Below are 19636 nucleotides of genomic sequence, written 5' to 3'. Positions count from 1 at the left end.
CATACCTTTTTAAGTAGGTATCTTATTCCAATATTCTTTTCTGAAAACAAACCTAAATGTCACAAATAATAATTTCTGCTTATAAGAACACACTGGAACTTAGGATAAATGGCTACTCTCCTATTTACAAATACTTTAGTCACAAGCATTTTGCTCAGTCTAACAACATTAAAAAGTTTGGGCCAATTTTAAAACCTCATTTACTACATTGGTACAGTCACATCTACCCTTTATTCTTTTTAACTGACCAGCCAGCAAAAACCTGCCCTAGCAATGAAAATGTTGTGTCATTGTTAGAAACATCAAAAAATCTACTCTTGTATTCCAATTCTCTAGACGTTAGTGGAATAAAGGTAAGAAGAGAGACATGCAAAGAAACTAGTACATGTAAATGAAGATGAAAAAAATGTTCCTGGGGCACCCAAGTGGCTCAGTGGCTGAGCGTCTGACTTTGGTTCAGGGTCCTGGGATCAAGTCCTGCACAGGCTTCTTGCAGGGAGCCTGCTTCTCCATCTGCCTATATCTCTACCGCTCTTTGGGTCTCCTGCACAGGCTTCCTGCAGGGAGCCTGCTTCTCTGTCTGCCTATGTTTCTGCCTCTTTCTGTGTCTCTCATGAATAAATAAATAAAATCAGGAAGGAAGGAAGGAAGGAAGGAAGGAAGGAAGGAAGGAAGGAAGGAAGGAAGGAAGGAAGGAAGGAGGGAGGGAGGGAGGGAGGAGAGGAGAGAGGGAGGGAGGGGAGAGAGGAAGGGAGGGAGGAGGGAGGAGGAGGAAGGAAGGAAAAGAGAGGGTAAGAAGGGGAAGGAAGGGAGGGAAAGAGAGAGGGAGGGAGGGAGGGAGGGAGGGAGGGAGAGAAGGAGGGAGGGAGGGAGAGAGAGAGGGAGGGAGGGAGGGAGAGAGAGAGAGGGAGGGAGGGAGGGAGGGAAGGAAGGAAGGAAGGAAGGAAGGAAGGAAGGGAGGAAGGAAAGGTTCCAGCAAACAAAGGAAGGATTAGAAGAAGCAAATCAAAGTGACTAATCTCATTCTACTTGTGACCACAGGTATTTAAGAGAATATGCACATGCACAAGCGGTGGGGTAGAGGAAGAGAGAATCCCAAGCAGGCTTCCCACTGAGCACAAAGCCCAACGTGGGTGGGTTCGATCCCACAAGCCTGAGATGACGACTTGAGCCAAAATCAAGAGTTGGATGCTTAACTGACTGAGCTGCCCGGCGGCCCATGGGGTAATTATTTCAAGTAAAGCTATGAGCATAAGCTCTCCTTAACATTACACTTTCTCCTTAAACTACACACAGGTTTCTCCTTAAGAATACAGTATTTTCTTTTCCAAAAACCTAATCCTTTTGTAGATATAACTCAATCTTTTTACTTGTGTACCCATATACAATGTTTTGTTTATTTAAGCTTTAACTACTTTTTTCAACTTTTTTGAGCCTACTCTAGCCATTTTTCATGGATGTTATCAATTTTTCCTCAGGGATACCAGATGAATGGCACTTGAAAGAAATACAGATGGGATTTATAGGTATTTGGGATTCAGGAGGGCAAGACTAAAATATACAACTTAACTGAGGTATTCATAATTACAAAATTATTTACGTTATAATGTCTAGGCGAAAATTTCCTCCTCTTGTCCCTTCCCTTACTATATTCCACATTTATTCTAGTTTTAGAATAAATACCAGGAAGAATTTTTTAAAAGAGGAATCAAGGAAGATTAAGTATGATTTGAAAGGAGTAGAAAACTTCCACTTGATGGTTAGAAGAGGGCTTGTAGTCTTAGAGGACAGAGGAGAATTTACATAAAATGAGATTCCAAAGGTTTCCCCCAGATTTTCATGATACGTAATAAGAAATATTTGAATGAAAGACTTCAAAATACATTTCTTCTGTGAAAATTTATTTTATGCTTTGGTAAAATCTTATCTATTAAGAATTCTGTATCAAATAACCATTGAATGTGGAATGTTAGTACCCCAAAGCAGGCTAACTATAGATATCTATATGCTTAAATCACAGGACTGCCTCTTCTATAAACTGTTTCTTTCTATAAATTTTTTAAATTGGTTCTGAAGACTAACAATTTTAAAAATTATAAATCAAAATCTTTATAAATTTGTATCTTTATATCTTTTTAAAAATTTATAAATTTATATCTTTTTAAAAAAATTATTTATTTATTTATGAGAGACACAGAGGCAAAGTCGCAGGCAGAGGGAGAAGCAGGCTCCATGCAGGGAGCTCGATGTGGGACTCAATCCTGGGTCTCCAGGATCACGCCCTGGGCCAAAGGCGGCGCTAAACCACTGAGCCACCCGGGCTGCCCTAAATTTTCATCTTAATTTTTCAATTTTCATATTTGAAAACTGAATATTTCAATTTTCATATTCATGCAACATGGTTTCAACAGCAAACATGGCCACACATTTTTAGAGTAACCATTACCCTCTATTTTCACTGTGTAGTTAGCCTGTGATGTTAGGGAACCACTTATAAAGAAACTACACTGGACTTTGAAGTCAGGGAAACCTTGGTTTATGTCTAAGTTCTGCCCCTTAATAACTATATATTGACAATTAAGTTCTCTGAATTTCAATATCCTCATACAAAAACTAGAAACACTATAAAAAAAATAATGGTTGTAAAAGTAGTATGTACACAGGCATAAAGAACAGTGATTAACATACACACTTTGGAGTCAAACTCCTGGTCTTGAGTCCATGTTCTACAATTTTAACTGCTTGCTATGTAACCCTGGACAAGTTTCTAAAAAGTCTTTCTGTACCTTACTTTCAGCTTCCTCAATTTTAAAACAGAGGTAAAAGCAGAAAGGAGAGATGCATATTAAAATGGAAAAGTTTAACAAGTAACAATTAACTTATTGTTGTTTTTTCTGAAGTTCTAGGAACATCCCAGAATTCACTCTCTAACAATATTAGACTCAGAAAAATTCTAATCTTTTTCTTTCATTATCTCACTCAAGTCTGAGCACATGGAAGGGTCTTGGCTATCTAGAAAGTCATATGACACGAAAGCATCTGTAAGTAGATAATAAGCCTTGAACATGCTAATTTCTACCATAGCCTTCAATAGTAAATAAGAATTATGGAATTATGCGTTTGTTTTAAATTTTGCCAAATCCCTACTATAGTAATAAGAACAAGAAATTTATGGGAAAAAATTAAAAAGTACAAAGAAATCAACACTATTTTATTATAATGTCACATTAAAACACATTTTAAACAAAATAACGTAATAAAAAATGTACTGATTGCCTCTTAAAAGGTTTAAACACAAACCTTTCCCAAAACATCTCCACTGCCTTTAGTATAGTTTGGAAGAGTACACGATCTTCTAGGTTTTTTCCTCAGTTCTTCCTGTTCTGATAGCTTTCTTTTCAAAAGTGCTTCAATGTGTGGCATCTGTAATTTGTAAAGAAAAATTAACTACAAGGCTATTACTCCTGTACCAGACAGCCATAAGGATAGCAGGAAAAATCAACAATTTGGACAACTCAAGAATATAAAGTTATTAAACAAGCATCACTTTAAAACAATGTGGTTATAGTAATGTAAAGTTTTCACCTCACTGATTATCTTAGGAAATACACAACCTACAATAGGACTTCTCTTTGCAACTAACTACAGCATTATACACATAAAAAAAAACATGAGTTTTAAGAAATCTATTGTCACTTTATCTCATTTTCTTTGCCACCATGTATACTGGTTATAGCTTATGAAGCCCTTTCAGCACAGTTCTCAAATTGTTGTATCATTAATTTCACTTATTGGTGTCATTAAATTAGAAATACAAACTTCAATTTCTTTGAAAAAAGTATCATTTTGTTAGCCCCTTTTAATGTCTAGTGACTAGACCAATCCACATGTCTTGGTACCCCCAAAACAAGTGTGCCCATTACTCTGTAAATAAAAAATGAATTGTAAAAAAAAATTAGAGACTATAATTTAATAAAAAAAGCCTTTCACTTATACATGGAAACTATACCTGTTGTGTTGTAGGGATGTCAATATTATGTGTTTTTAGTTCATTTTGCAACTGAGCCTCTTTTAATTTTGCTTCTTCAACTCGGCCTAAAATTAAAAACAAAACAAACAAATCTGCATCAATTTGTAATAATCCCAGAAACACAGGTTTTTAAAAATACTTTCAATCTCTTGGGTTCCCCCCACCTTGTAATGACTGATGCTAAAGTAAAAAATATAAGTGATTCTTTTAGAAATCCAAAATGAAACTAAGTCTAAAATTAAGATTTGGGTCTAATACACAATAATGAGAAAGAAAATTTGGTTTTTAAGGTGGTTTTAAAAAAATAAAATTTAGGGGCATCTGGGTGCCTCAGTCGGTTAAACATCTGTCTTTGGCTCAGGTCATGATCCCAGGGTTCTAGGATCAAGCCCTGTCCTGGGCTCCTGCTCAGTGGTGAGCCTTCTTCTCCTTCTCCCTCTCCCTGTGCTTGTTCTCCAGAGTACCCCCCTCACTCCCACTTTGTGTCAAATAAATTTATTTATTTTTTCATAAAATAAGTATATAAATAAATAATGTCTTTAAAAAAATACCCACACCCAAATTTGGTTTTAAGGTGGTTAAGGAAGATAGTATATATTAATACTGCAAACTCCAAGTAATAAATCATTTGATCCTGATTCACATGACTATATATAACATACATAATTGCATAAGATTGTGACAAGAACCAAGTAAGACTTTATAAAAAGAACCCTGAATGCTACTACTGATGTATTTTCTCATCATCCTACATAGCTTCTATTATCCTCTAAATATCATTGACCTTGGATATACAAAAGTGAGTACCTTGAGGCAGGCAGTACATTTGTTAGTTAACTGATCAAAATTTTAACTATGTAGTTAATACAGAGACAAAAACCACAACGAAAAAATCTGACAAATGGAAAAAGATAAACCACAACCCAAAGTCTTATTTTAAATCTATAAAATTGATTATGAATTGCAGCAAACATGGTGCATTTACTTAAAAGTTAGATGCTTCTATACCATGTGTGCTGCCCTGTACACCTCCATAGTGTGACACACCGCAAATATTTTAAGCAAAATACACAGTCACAAGACTCAACTAAAAATTAAATTACATATCACTTCTGCAGTAAGACTGTCTAGTATCTTCTGCTAGAACCTGGAGCCAGATATAAACATTACTGTCTTGTTAAAAGCCTTAAATTTCCACAGATTGATTTCTATTAAAAAAAATCTCAAATTTTTATAGGTAAGCAGGATATAAATTTATTTAAAATGATAACCAAGAATGCAACCATTACTGCAGTGTTCTGCAGTTTATTTGTAGTCCAGGAAAGTAGACAATTTTTCTGTCTCATGGTCTCAACCTTATGCCTTACCATTCCCCAAAGCCTAATTTTTTATTATCCTTGAATACAGAATGACTTACACTTCATTTCATCAAGAAGCTGATTGCTGGCTTCAAATAAACTTCTATACATTATAATATTCTTAGATAACTGGTCCTTTTCTTTTGTAAGTGCTGCCATTTGTTGCTGCTTCTTAACATCTAAGAAAAAGCATTCAGATAATTTAAACAATTCTAAAATTGTGACTTTTCCAAAACATGTCATAACATGATTAGGTAACTAATAAGCACCATGTTAATGGAAAGTATAATAATAAAAAAAAAAGTACCATAAACATAAGAAAAATCCTCTATTTTCCTAAAAACTTACCATTGTAAAACATAAATGGTAGGATATATGATTCTAATGTTCTTGACAGAGCTGGTAGCTGAGGCTCAAATACAATAAAATATTCAGTACTATCCCTTCCAGGACTATTTTCTGCCAGCACTAGATTCTGTAAAAAGAAAAGAACAGTTAGAAAAACAAGATTTAAAATGGTATTGTCAATGTATAAATGTTACATATCTATCTTACTGTGTTGTTTCCAAGTGAGTGGGGTAAATTTTAAAGGCAACAGGCATTGACTGATCCTTAAGACTCATCAACATTAATTAAAACATCAGCATCACTCAAGACATAAAACTTTTTATGATCTTATCAATGGATAGATTATGCAAGATAATTACAAGAAAAAAGGTATCTTTTCTTTTGGAACAGAAGTATCAATGGCCAATTACTATCTTAACTGGCAAAGTCTTTTTGACGCTAGCCTTTAAGAAGCTGAAGCAGTGTGAAACAGTGGATGGCATAAAAGTTATAAAAACAGTCACAGACATGCCCAAAGCCCAATGGTGAGTTTAAGTTACAACTGTTACCATGGAAGTAGACCCACTAATCCCAGGTGACCAAACAAGAGGTCCTAAAAAGCTCAGAAGATTTTTTATAATGTATTTTCTTTCTTTATTTTATTTTTTTAATTATTTTTGTATTTTTTGTATTTTCTTTATTAATGCACATTTAAAACACCTGCAATATAATTTAGCTTAAGACCATAGCACGTAACAAGTAAATAATGAAGATATATTTACATTCTAATTTTTTTTTTTACATTCTTTACAGGAAACAAGATATTATTTTATTTTTTAGACTAGTACAATTCAGAGATAGAGAAGCAGAATTTTTAAAAACGCAAATCCGTAAAACACTTGCAGAGCAATCCATGAAATAAAATTATAAAGTACAGATAACAATTCTTTTCTTTCCAAGGACTATAGAATACAAATCTACCATTAAACTAATATGCAGTCATACTTAGTTATTAAAGCTGTTTTCAATGTATTTACATGAATATAAACACAGAAAATACAGTTCACATTTTTAAAACATGTAATTCATGTTTTTAAAACTGTGGAATTCAGCAGTTTTCTTTCAGCAATCAATCTAATTTGTTGATCAATACAAGTGAATATCTAGATACTAATCTGTGAAATTTATGCATAGTATAGGTATATGGTACATATCCTTTTGCTGGATGAACATTTAGTTTCCTTAAAAATTTTTAACTACAATTTTAATATAGCAAAGAAAGTATGTTTCAGTATTTTTCTGTGTGTTCTCTAGAATAATGAGAAATAGGACTCATTAAAAAGAGTTTAATAGGTAATATCAAATTTCCCTTCAAAAAGCCCGTTGATTTATCTTCTCATCATTAGTAGGAATATCTAGTTTCGCTGGTGCTGGCCAACACTTCATTATCAAGTTTTCTTTTTCCAAAATGGATGAAAAACAACCAGTCATTATCATTTCACTTAGCATTTCCTTGATTGGTACTGAGGTCATGCATCTTATTTACTGGTCCTTTTTACTTTCTCTTCCATTAACTGCCTGCTCATACTCTTTATTTTTTACTAAAAAATTACTTTTAAAATTTTTCTACCAAATTGTTTTTCCTTATTGATTTGTAGGAAGTTCTTCAGATTTAAAAATGTTTAATATATCTAACCCAGCACTGTTATGTGTGCAGAGCAATATTTCTACACAACATAATTAAGAACATTTTTTTTTATCGTATGGTCAGATAAATGGTCTCTCTACATATCCACAATTCAGGGTCAATAATTATCAACACGCTGCCATCATTCTTTTAATTCTAAGATATGATTATGATATATAAAGTTTTAACTTTTTATATAGTTAAATATAAAATCTTTGGGTGAGGGGATGGGGTTATTGGGTGATGTAACTGGTAATTGGGTGATCAGTAACTGATGAGTTACTGAACATTACATCTGAAACTAATGATGCACTATATGTTGGCTAATTGAATTAAATTTAAAAAAATATAAAATCTTTTCTTTTATGTCTTAAGGAGGCCTTTCCTATATTATTTCAAGTTTTATAGTTTGCAATCTCTGATGTACAACTTATCAAAGAAAAACAGAGTAACAAAAATGAGAACTGAAGAGTCCATAACTGGATCCAAGCACAAATGGGAATGTGGCATATGAGAAATGGACAAATACGTAGAATAAAATTTAGAAACCTTTTTCAGAAATTTCTAGATCAAATAAACAAAAGTATAGAGAATTTAGAATTCTCTAATATAATTAACAAACTTGAACAATAAGCTTAGATTATAACTTTACAGAAAACAGTACATATTTTCAAGCAAACATGGAATATTTACAAATAACCTTGTGTTCTGAGCCAGTATTTCCTAAATGTCCATATTGATGAGAATTACTGGCTTGGTAAGAGTCCAGAGCCCTACCCTAGACCTACTAAAGCAATCTATGAGTCAGAAGCCATGGAGGACTCAACAGTTTTCTGCTTATTCAGCGTGGCATTGGGAACCTCTAGTGGAAATTCCTATGTATGACATGAAGCTTCAATTCTACATGCAGCTGCAAGGAAATAGCTTACGTCACCATCTTAAACTCACAAATGTGTATAGCTGGGGTAGCAATTTCAAATGCCTACAAGGGGCTAGGGGTGGGGGAGTGTCAAGGAAACAGGATAAAGGTAGGGTGGGCTAGGTGTATTCTTCCAATAGAGACTGACTTTGGTTAAGTGTCTACCTTCAGCTCAGGTCATGATCTCAGGGTCCTGGTATCAAGCCCTGCATGAGCAGGGATCCTGCTTCTCCCTCTCCCCCACCCCTGCTCTCTTTCTTTCTCTCAAATAAATAAATAAGTAAAATCTTTAAAATATATATATCTTTAATATAAAGTTAAGGAAATGATAAACATTCCAAAAGAAAAAGCATCAAGAGACAATCCTAAAAAGATCAAGAACAAGAAAAATGTTCAACCTACTGGTAACAAAGTATTTTTTTAAACATAAGAAACTTGGGTTAGAATTCTAAAAATTATTCATATTGAGAGTTGGCAATATTATGAAAAACATACACAAATTTGTGGTGGGACTATAAACTGAACAGCAATTGGCAATAGCTAATGACCAAAAGGCTTAAAATAAACATATCCTGCCACCAATTAGGCTTCTAGTAATTTCTTAAGGAAATAATCAGACTATGCAAGCATATACACAGAAGAAACATGATAAAAAGCACTAGTGATAACTACAAGCTTTGGAAAGAAACTAATTAAAAAAAAAAAGAAAGAAAAACTAAATTTCCACTTAGGATTGGTCAAATAAATTTATGTTCATTAATACAATGGTGTACGTTTATACTTAATGATGAAGAAATACATCAAAGATGTGTCCAATAAGAATTTTTATAAAAGCAAAATTTTATAAATTTTATAAAAAATTTTTATTAATGAAATTTTACCCCCCACCCATGTATATAAGTCATCTACACATAGGGTATCTGTGCAGTATTTGTGTTTGTACAGAAAAGTCTGCAAAGTAAGTCACTAAATTGCTAATCATCATTATCTCTGAAGAGTGGTAAAACAGTGATTGTTTATGTGTTTGTACTGTGTATTTTTTATACAAGTAAAAATATTTCCCTTTTGGAAAAAAAAAGGTAACAAAGGTAAGCTGCTTTGTTAAGTTTTTCTAGATATGTATACATTTTACCTGGCTATGTTATGTTCTGCTTCTATCCACAGAATGGTAACTTTTAAATATATGAATACATAAATATATTATCACTGAAGCCAAAAATCATTATAATCAGAGAGAACATTCACAGGGAAAAAGGGGTTCTTGCCCAAAGTAATAATAATCCCACAAGTTCAATTTGTAATAGCTTACAGCAAAATCACAAAATATTTCCACTCACTTTTTAATCTAATGCTATACTTATAACATTTTCATAGCTATATATACAAATGAACAGGTATTGTAACACTGTGGTTTAAATGACTTAGTAACGTTATCTACCAGAAGACATAATAAATTACCGTGATTTCAGCTGAACCTTTCACAAAGGGAAATTCAAGTGTTCTCACTTTCCCGATAAAGAGTGGTGTATCTGTATCTTCCTCATTAGATCCTTTAATGGTAGCTACTACAGTGCCAACCAAATCAATTCCGGTATGATTGTTGTAGTCATCCTTCAAGGAAACAATAAAAAACGAATTAGAAGAACTGGTAAAATTAAACCAAGAACATAGTATCCCACTAGGAAAATTTTCCACAAAGGTCAAGTCCCATTACTAGTGTCACATGTTTTTCTTAATATTCTTGGCAGGTCTATTGCTACTTACTCCTCCAGTAATCAAAAGCTTTGAGGAGCTCACTATGATCAATCAGAGCAGAGCTCTTAAAAATAATTACTTCCTTCTTTCCCATCAGTAAAATGGACACTGAGGAGTCAATTTGTCTCACACATATTCATAGAACATATGGGAAACAGGAGATTAAAGAAACGTATATATTAAGAAAGGCAGGCAAATTTCTGCATTTTTGAGTCAGTTCTACTTGGTATTAAAATACAAAGGTGTTTATAAATATTTCATCCACACAAATTTTCTCTATAGCCTTAAACTGAATAATTAGTATCTGACTCTATAAAGAACTATTTTGCACACTAAAACAAAAATAATTTTTGTTACTCTTTACAAGTTTGCAAGTAAATAAACATTACCGTAATAGTAAGATGTAAATCTCTGACCAAGGTCCTGCTGGCAACTGAGCGAACATTTGAAACAGCTGGTGTAGCTGGTTGGATTTTAGGCACTAACTTCACAGGCTGATTAGGGAGAACATCAACTATAATCTTACAAAACAGAAGCAGCTTTGTGATTAACAATATATTAATGGTTTAGTATTTAAGAGTAAGACAAGAAATAATGCTAGCATACACTAAAAAAATGTAATGTTACTTTCTAAGATAGATTTCCATTAATCACCCAAAACTAATCAACTTATTTTCTAAAATTCAGTAGAAAGATTTGTCAGAGATAAATTTTCAAATGTTAACAGCCATCCAAGGGCAAATTTAGGAGATTTAGGAATACAGGTAATTTTTAGACATTTAGTACACTAACATATTGAATGGAGATGATGTATATCAAGATTACCTTTAACTTCATTATCCAGAAAACTTCATTATTCAGAATTATAATACATAAAATATTATTAACTGAAAATTTTTCATGTATGGTTGATAGGAGTAACTATACCATGATACACATTAAAACGCTTACTGAACTCCTCAAAATAAAGAGAAATGGAAAAGTAACTTAAGTATCAGGTCATATTAATCAACCTATTTTAAATATAGTCTAATATTTCTGAAATTTGCATTATTTATACTTTTATTATCAACTGCATCCAATAATTAATTCACTTTTAAACAAAACCATTTCATTCCTATACTAACCAAGAAAATGTAAAGCTAACTACGGTATATAAAAAGAGCAAGCAAACCTGTTCACTGTTAAGAATATTTGCTTTATCCATCATAAAACCAAACTGGATACAGTATGTTCCCACTTTGTTAGGAATTGCTTTATCCCTATGTTAGAAAGAAAGAGATAAGATTACTGATACCTTTTAAATAAAAAGGGAAGGTATTCAAAACATCAGCATTTCTACTCCTTCTACAAAAAGTAAATGAATAAAAAAAGAATGACTATCACTATATTTGCCTTCATTCAACAAATATTTCCTGTAATATGAGGCTTTATCCTAGGTCCCAAGGGAGAAACAATTCAGTTTTATTTATTTATTTATTTATTTATTTATTTATTTATTTATTTATTTATTTATTATTTTTTTTTACAATTCAGTTTTAAATCATATGAATCTCTGAATGTGGATGGAAAAGAAAACAGACTGCTACTGGCCCAGATAACGGAAACAAATGTAAACCTGACCTGGAGAAAGAAAATACTTTAGGCTTCAAATTATTTCTGTAAATATTCATAAGCAAAACGTATGGTAAACAACAAAAAATAAGAACAACAGAAATAAGAGCCCATTGAATCAGACTAAAAGGAACTTGAGACAGGCTTTGATAAACTCTGGTTACTGATTCTTAGCATAATTACAGACAGGATTGAAAATTCTGAAAATTCCAACAGAGAACTAGGCCTTAAAAAACAAATAACACTAAAAATACTGAATAGAAATTGATAATTGAAAGATGGATTTAACAGCAAATTGGGTACACTGAGTAGATATCAGTTACTGAAGGTAGTTTAGAAGAAAATATCTAGAAGAGAGACAATAAAGAATGGCAAATAGAAAGAGGATGAAAGAGTACATTGTAAGAACTAATATGCCAGAAAAAGAAGAGGGAAAGAATAAGCAGAACCCAACAAAAAAGAATAGAAATAATTACTTTTCAAGATAATAGTAAGGCTGGGGCACAGGGGTGGTACAGCTATTAAGGGACCAACTAATGGTTTTGGCTCATGTGATCTCAAGGTCTTGGGATAGAGCCCCTCATCTGCTTAAGACTCTTCTCCCTCTCCCCTGACTCACGCACGCGTGTGCACACAGACACACACACTCTCTCTCTCAAATAAATAAATCTTAAAAATAATAATAGTAATAAGGATGACAGCTAGCTTCTCAACATAAATAAAAGGATAGCGAAGGTTGGCTTACAAGTACTGCAAGAAAGAAACTGCCAATATAAAGTAAAGTATCATTTTCAAGAAAAATACTATTCTAGTATGAAGGTGTGATAGATATATTTTCAAGTAAAAATGAGATAATTCATCATCAGCAGATGTACACTAGAGGTAATAAATACTAAAAGAACTTCTCAGATGTAAAATGATCCTAGATGGAAAACCTGAATTGAAGATTAACAGAAACCTTCAGAAATGAGTTAATAAAGCTACGTGAACACTAACTATATGAAATAATTATGTATTGATAGATTTAACACACACAACAAAGGCATCCAAGTTGCAAGAGGGAGAATGGTGTTTAAGTGTTTTAAGATTCATGCATTGACCAAGGAGAGGGTAAAAAATGCAAAGTGTCATCACACACCGGTATAGTATGTAATTATGCATGTTGTAACCTCTCAAAAAAGAATCATTTAGAGAATAAGAAGACCAAGTTAATAAAGAGTAACACATGATAACTAAAAACACTTAATAAATCTAAAAGGAAAAGGAACAAATGATAGTAGAATCAACTGAAAAACTGTAAGGTAGAGTAAAAAACAAGTGCTTCTGGTAATTATTTCTAAGATCTAAACTTTTCAATTAAAGGATTATTAACGAAGGGATGAGCACTGGGTGTTATACTATATTTTGGCAAATCGAACTCCAATAAAAAATATACAAAAAAAGATTATTTAAAAAAACCCATTATGCCATCTATAAATGATCATTTAAAATATAAGGACACAAAAATAATGAAAAAAGATATTTATACAAATACTAATTCTCATGATCCCTAAAGTGGTTTCTGCATGTCACTTATGTGGAAAGTTGGTATACTGTTACGAAAGCAGACTTCCAAGCAACAAGCATCACTAGAGAAAAAAGTAGATACTTCATAATGATAGCAAATTCAATGTGTCAGAAAAATATAATAATGTAAGTCTATATGTAAAGAATAACACAGCCTTAAAATGTGTAAACACTAACAGAACTCAGAGGGAAAATAAATTCACACCCATAATGGGAAATTTACCACACGGCTTTAAAATACATATACATGGCAAAGTTTAAAATACATAGAAAAAATTTAATTACAGAAAACTGAAACACAATAATTACCAAATTTTGAAGTAATGAACATAACACTATTTTACATGCAGCTCATATTATTTTCTACTATATGGAATATGTTTACAAAAACTGATCATATGCACATATTACAAAAACAATTATCAGTCAGTTTCACAGGAATGAAATTACACAAGGCAGGCTCTGTGACCATAGCAGAATTAATCTAGAAATCAATAACAAAGAGTAAGAAAATCCCATGATTTAGAAATTAAACAGTACACTTCTGAAAAACAGCCATGGGCAGAAAATGAAAATAAAATAGAAATGAAAACATATTTTGATCCAAATAACAATGTAAAAACTCTTGGGAAATTTATAGCTTTACATACATATATATGTATATACAGGCTGAAAATAAATGTGTTAAATAACTAATCTCAAAAAAAAAAAAAAAACCAATCTCAAGTAGTTTTAAAAAGGCAGAAGTTGGTTCTTTGAAAGACCTACAAAATTTACATCTCCAGGTATGATTAACCAATTAACAAAAGTACAAATAATTTGAATGAGAGATAACTACAGAGTCTACAAATTGTGAACAACTTTTAAAATTTAGCTAAGACTGACAAATTGAAAATTGTAAGTTACCAAAACTGAGCAGAGATGACACAGGAAATACAAATAGTCACATAACTGCTGAATTTGAAGGAACTGAATCCATTAAGTACAACCTTCCTCCCCTAAACTCCAGGCATAGATGGCTTCACTGATGAAATCTACCAAACATTTAAGGAAGAAATAATGACAACTCTCACACAAGATCCAGAAAATAAACCAAGACTTAGGGACCACTTCTCCCAGTTACTGTAGTAAGGCATATATGACCTAGATTCCAAACCTAAAAAGAATATATAAGATAGTATAGGCAATCTTGACCCATTAATGTAAATGTAAAAATTCCAAACAATTAGCAAAACAAATCCACCAACACATTTTGGTAATGGGCCATGATCAAACTGGGTTTACTCCAGTAATGCAAGACTGGCTGAATGAACATACAGAAAATTAATGTTCTGCAAAACTCAGTACATTAAAAAAGAAAGCAAAAATATGACATATTACTTGAATAGGTGATGAAATGTAATGTCAGTTCATAATAAATAGAAAATTTTCTTACTAATGATTACAAAGAACGGTCTGATAAAGATACCTACAAATGAAATTCAGGATTGGGAATGAAATTAGGATGATCACTCTCATCATGTCTATTTAACATTTTACTGAAGGTCCAAGCCACTGCAGTATGGCAAGAAAAAGAAAATGCACAATGACTAGAAAGTAATCAACCTATCATATATTCACCGACATGAATGTGCAAATATTTTGAAATCTCAAAGAATCTGAAATTAAAGAGGCTAGGAGAGATGCTGGCTACAATGTGAGTAAACACAAATCATCTAGATTTCAGTAACAACAAAAAAATTTTAAAGGATTTTTTAAAAAAAGATTTATTTATTTATTCATGAGAGACACACACACACACACACACAGAGAGAGAGAGAGAGAGAGTGAGAGAGAGGCAGAGACACAGGCAGAGGGAGAAGCAGGTTCTTCGCAGAAGCCTGATGTGGGACTTGATCCCGGATCCTGGGATCACGACCTGAGCCAAAGGCAGCCACCCAACTGTTGAGCCACCCAAGTACCCCTTTAAAGGATGTTGTTTAAAATAGCATCCAAAATATTAATTATCTAGGCATTATGCTGAGTGAAATAAGACAGAAAATTATAAATACTCTAGTATTTTTCCCAAATACTCTATTATTTCACCCATATGTAGAATCTAAAAACCTCAAATTTGTAGATACAAAGAAGAGATTGATTATTGCCAGAGACAGGGACTGGGAGATGGAAAGTTTCAGTTAAAAGGAGAATAAGTCCTGAGGAAGTAATGTATAGCATGGTAACTATAGAGTTAACAATACTATAGTGTTTATTTGAAAGTTAAAAGAGTAAATCTTAAAAGTATCCAATATAAGAAAAAAAATTGTTGCTATTAAGGTGATGGATAGTAACCAAACTACTATGGAATACATCCGGATGGATGGATGGATATATATCTCTCAAATCATTATGTTGTATACTTTAATACAATATTATATGTCAATTATATCTCAATAAAACTGGAAAAGATATCAACTAATTAAAAATTAACCTAAGGAAAAATGTATGACACCTTGTTTCAAAATTTTATGAAATGATGTAAGAGAAAATAAAGAAATTTAAATAGAGGAATATGACATACTGTAAGATTGTAAGATTTTCCCAAATTTTTACTGAAACAAAAATCCCAACAAGTATTTTTTTTTAAGGATTTTATTTATTTTGAGAGGGAGAGAACGTGAACAAGAGAGAGCACAAATGGCAGGGAGGCACAGAGGGAGAAGGACAAGCAGACTCCCATTTGAGCAGGGAGCCCATCACAGGGCTAGATCTCAGGACCGTGAGATCATGACCTGAGCTGAAGGCAGATCCTTAGGCAACTAAGTCATCCAGGTGCCCCCCAATAGATATTGTTATTAAAGCTGTGTTACTGAATATTTGATAATCTGATTCTAAAATTTATATGGAAAATAAAGGGTCAAGATACGCATGAAGAACAAGGTTAGCAGACTTGTTTTATAAGATACCAAACTTATCAAGAAGGTATGGCAAAATATAGAGAAATAGGCAAAGAAATCAAATGGAGTAAAATATACACATATTTGGACATAGGATTTAAAGATGGCATTGCAGGGGGATCCCTGGGTGGCGCAGCGGTTTGGCGCCTGCCTTTGGCCCAGGGCGCGATCCTGGAGACCCGGGATCAAATCCCACGTCGGGCTCCCGGTGCATGGAGCCTGCTTCTCCCTCTGCCTGTGTCTCTGCCTCATTCTCTCTCTCTCTCTGTGACTATCACAAATAAATAAAAATTAAAAAAAAAAAAAAAAAAAAGATGGCATTGCAAAAAATTGATCTCAAGAAATAAAGCAGCCACAACTGTTTATAAAGTTTTATACATACATAAAAACAAATGGCCCACTTTTAATATAACTCACAGCATTCATTAAAAATATTAATTCCAAAAAATATTAATTCCAAGTAGAACTGTACAAATTATAATTTAAAAACTTTACAAAGTTAGGAGTGCTTGGTTGCAACAGAAGAGTACGCAACTACTGATCTCAGGGTCATGGGTTTGAGCCCCACGCTGGGTGTAGAGATTACTTAATTAAAAAAAAAAAAGTTAACAAAGTAGATGCAAAGCCCTGCTCACAAGCTTAGCCTTTGGTTAGCATTTGTGAACTCAGATTTTAGAAAGGTTCCCACCATTAACTGCTAAGAGTGATTCACAAAGCTTAAACTGTTTCTACAAATAATATGGCTTATGACAAACTGTTGCTTTCCTTCTGGGAATCTGAATTCTGATATGCGCAGGCAGAGGACCCTTATACGACTAGCCGCCTAAAAAACTCTTGAGTGCTAGTTCTCTGATAAAATTACCTTGGTTGGCAGCATTTTTAACGTGTTATCATAACTTGTTGGGCAATTAAACAAGTCCTGTGTGACTTCACTGGGAAAGAACCCTTGAAAATTTGTGTATGTTTTCCCTTGGACATTGCCCAATGCATCTTTTCCCTTTCCTGATTTTGCTTTGTATCCTTTCACTGTAATAAATCATAGATGTCTGACTATAAATAGACTTCTGTGAGTCCTCCAAATCAATCATCAAACCTGGGGTGGTCTCAGGAACCCTCAACACAATTATACAGAATAGCTTCAAGGCTTAAATGTAAGGAAATTACTTCTTAAGGACATTAAACGGGCTACCTAAAAAGGAGAAGATTAACAAGTTTGATTATATTAAAAAATAAGGACTTCTGTTCAAGATATCATACAGTCCAAAAGCAAGGCAATGGAATAGGCAAAGATGTCTAACAAAAGGCTTATCCCCAGAATATATAGAGAACTGCTACAAATTAATATGAAAAAGAAAACTCCACAGAAAAACTGATAAGCCATAATGGCACTTCACAAAAGGTTATCCAAATGGCCAATAAATACACTATGAAAAGAGAAACACAAAACTAAACTTAATATCACTACATACCCATAAGAAGCAAAGCAGAAAAGACTGATAAAACCAACTGTTGGGGAGAATGTAGAATGGGAACTTTCATAACTGCTGGTAGGAGTATAAATGGTCATAAACACTTTGAAAAACTTCTTGGCACCAGCTAATAAAGTTAAACATACACATAATGTAAGATCTAGCAATTATCCAGCAATGAAAATAAATGAATTTATAGCTACAAGCCATGAAAAAGATTAAGTTATAATGCTGAAAGAACTTGTTTTTTTGTTTTAATTTTTATTTATTTACGATAGTCACACACACACACACACACAGAGAGAGAGAGAGAGAGAGAGAGAGGCAGAGACATAGGCAGAAGGAGAAGCAGGCTCCATGCACTGGGAGCCCGACGTGGGATTCAATCCCAGGTCTCCAGGATCGCGCCCTGAGCCAAAGGCAGGCGCTAAACCGCTGCGCCACCAGGGATCCTCCAAGAACTTGTATACAAAAGATAGTACATATGGAGTTTAAAAATGGGCACAACTGAAGAATTTGGGGATGCAAAGAAAACCAACTCAGGAGAGAGTTTAGTGTGTGAGTGTGTGTGTACGTGTAGCAGGAAGGAAGCAGGTAATGATTGGGAGGGGCACAAGGTGGGGCTTCCCAGGTCCTGGCACTTGACTTCAGTAGTGGTTGTACAGAAATTCACTTTGGGAGAAGTCATAAAACTGCATATCTTTTTAAGTTTATGAATTTTCTATTTGTTTTTAAAGGTTAAAAAGTTGAGATTATATGCAGAACACCAAACACAGTGACTGACACACATTAAGAATGCAAATATTTTCATGTATTCAAATATACCTAATATATGGAAATATATTTTATTTGTATAATTGACAATGTACATGATTTTTAAAAATCTTTCCTTTTAACCACTTTTTAAATTTAATTTTTTAAATTGAAATACAGTCGACATACACTATTATATTAGTTTCAGAGGTACAACACAGTGACTCAACATTTATACATATAAAAAAGCGACTACCACCACAATAAAACTTGCTACCATCACTGTACAAAGTATTTGCATATTAATGTAAATACCTATTAATTATATATATCCTCTAAGCTATAGACTGCATCCTAATGTTTTATTTTATAATTGCAAGTTTGCACCTTTCAATATCCTTTCCCTATTTTGCCCATCTGCCTACACAGCAAAGATTTTTGTTTAAGATTGACCGATTGAATTGATTGAAAGAGCAAGCAGGGGGAGGTGTAGAGGGGGAAGGAAATGGAAGAATCTCAAGCAGACTCCTGGGTGAGTGCAGAGCCCAACGTGGGGCTCAATCCTACAACTCTGAGCTAAGATAGTGTTTCTTAAGTCCCTGTCTAGTATGTTTGCCATCAGGGTTTTCAGGAACAGCTTTGGCTGACTTGTTTTTTTCCTATGAATGGCGGACACTTTTGCTATTTCTTGGTCTTGAGGTTTTTATTTTAAAAGCTAGACTTGGGGGCAGCCCAGGTGGCTCCGTGGTTTAGTGCCGCCTTCAGTCCAGGGCCTGATCCTGGAGACCTGGGATCAAGTCCCACGTTGGGCTCCCTGCATGGAGCCTGTTTCTCCCTCTGCCTGTGTCTCTGCACCTCGCCCCCTCTCTATGTATCTCTCATGAATAAATAAATAAAATCTTTAATAAAATAAATAAATAAATAAAAACTAGACTTGGGTAGTTCCAGCCATTCTTCAAATACTGTCTCTCCCTCTCCCTCTGCTCCTAACCCTCAACTTGTACTCTCCCGTCTCTTTCTCTAACAACAACAACAAAACACAACAAACACCTATTGTAAAGATGCTCAAAGAACTGAAGCAACATGTGGAGAAAATCAAAGTGGTATAGGGAAAAAATGGAAGTATCAATAAACAGAAAAGCCGACAAGAAACCAAAAACAAATTCTGGAGCTGAAAAATACAGTAATTGAAGTGAAAATTTCAGTACAGGTATTCAAAGGC

General features: G+C 33.6%; 1 protein-coding gene across 13 annotated transcripts in view; it reads right to left on the bottom strand.

The window, feature by feature from the left end:
- The window catches only part of SMCHD1 (structural maintenance of chromosomes flexible hinge domain containing 1), a 146596-nt gene that overhangs the window by 31695 nt on the left and 95265 nt on the right, over window positions 1–19636 (bottom strand). For all 13 annotated transcript variants that reach the window (XR_007411638.1, XR_007411639.1, XR_007411640.1 and 10 more), the window contains exons 35-41: window positions 11251–11338; window positions 10466–10597; window positions 9780–9932; window positions 5737–5863; window positions 5448–5567; window positions 4010–4095; window positions 3301–3423 (exon numbers count right to left, since the gene is read on the bottom strand). Coding sequence is in view for 6 of the 13 variants with exons in the window: in XM_049111828.1 (XP_048967785.1) it covers window positions 3301–3423; window positions 4010–4095; window positions 5448–5567; window positions 5737–5863; window positions 9780–9932; window positions 10466–10597; window positions 11251–11338 (829 nt within the window). In the remaining 7 variants the exon portion in view is untranslated. The remainder of the gene's footprint in view (window positions 1–3300; window positions 3424–4009; window positions 4096–5447; window positions 5568–5736; window positions 5864–9779; window positions 9933–10465; window positions 10598–11250; window positions 11339–19636) is intronic.

The sequence above is a fragment of the Canis lupus genome, chromosome 7, assembly GCF_003254725.2.
Source record: "Canis lupus dingo isolate Sandy chromosome 7, ASM325472v2, whole genome shotgun sequence".
Classification (NCBI taxonomy): Eukaryota; Metazoa; Chordata; class Mammalia; order Carnivora; family Canidae; genus Canis; species Canis lupus.
This window is presented reverse-complemented; position numbering and strand designations above follow the sequence as displayed.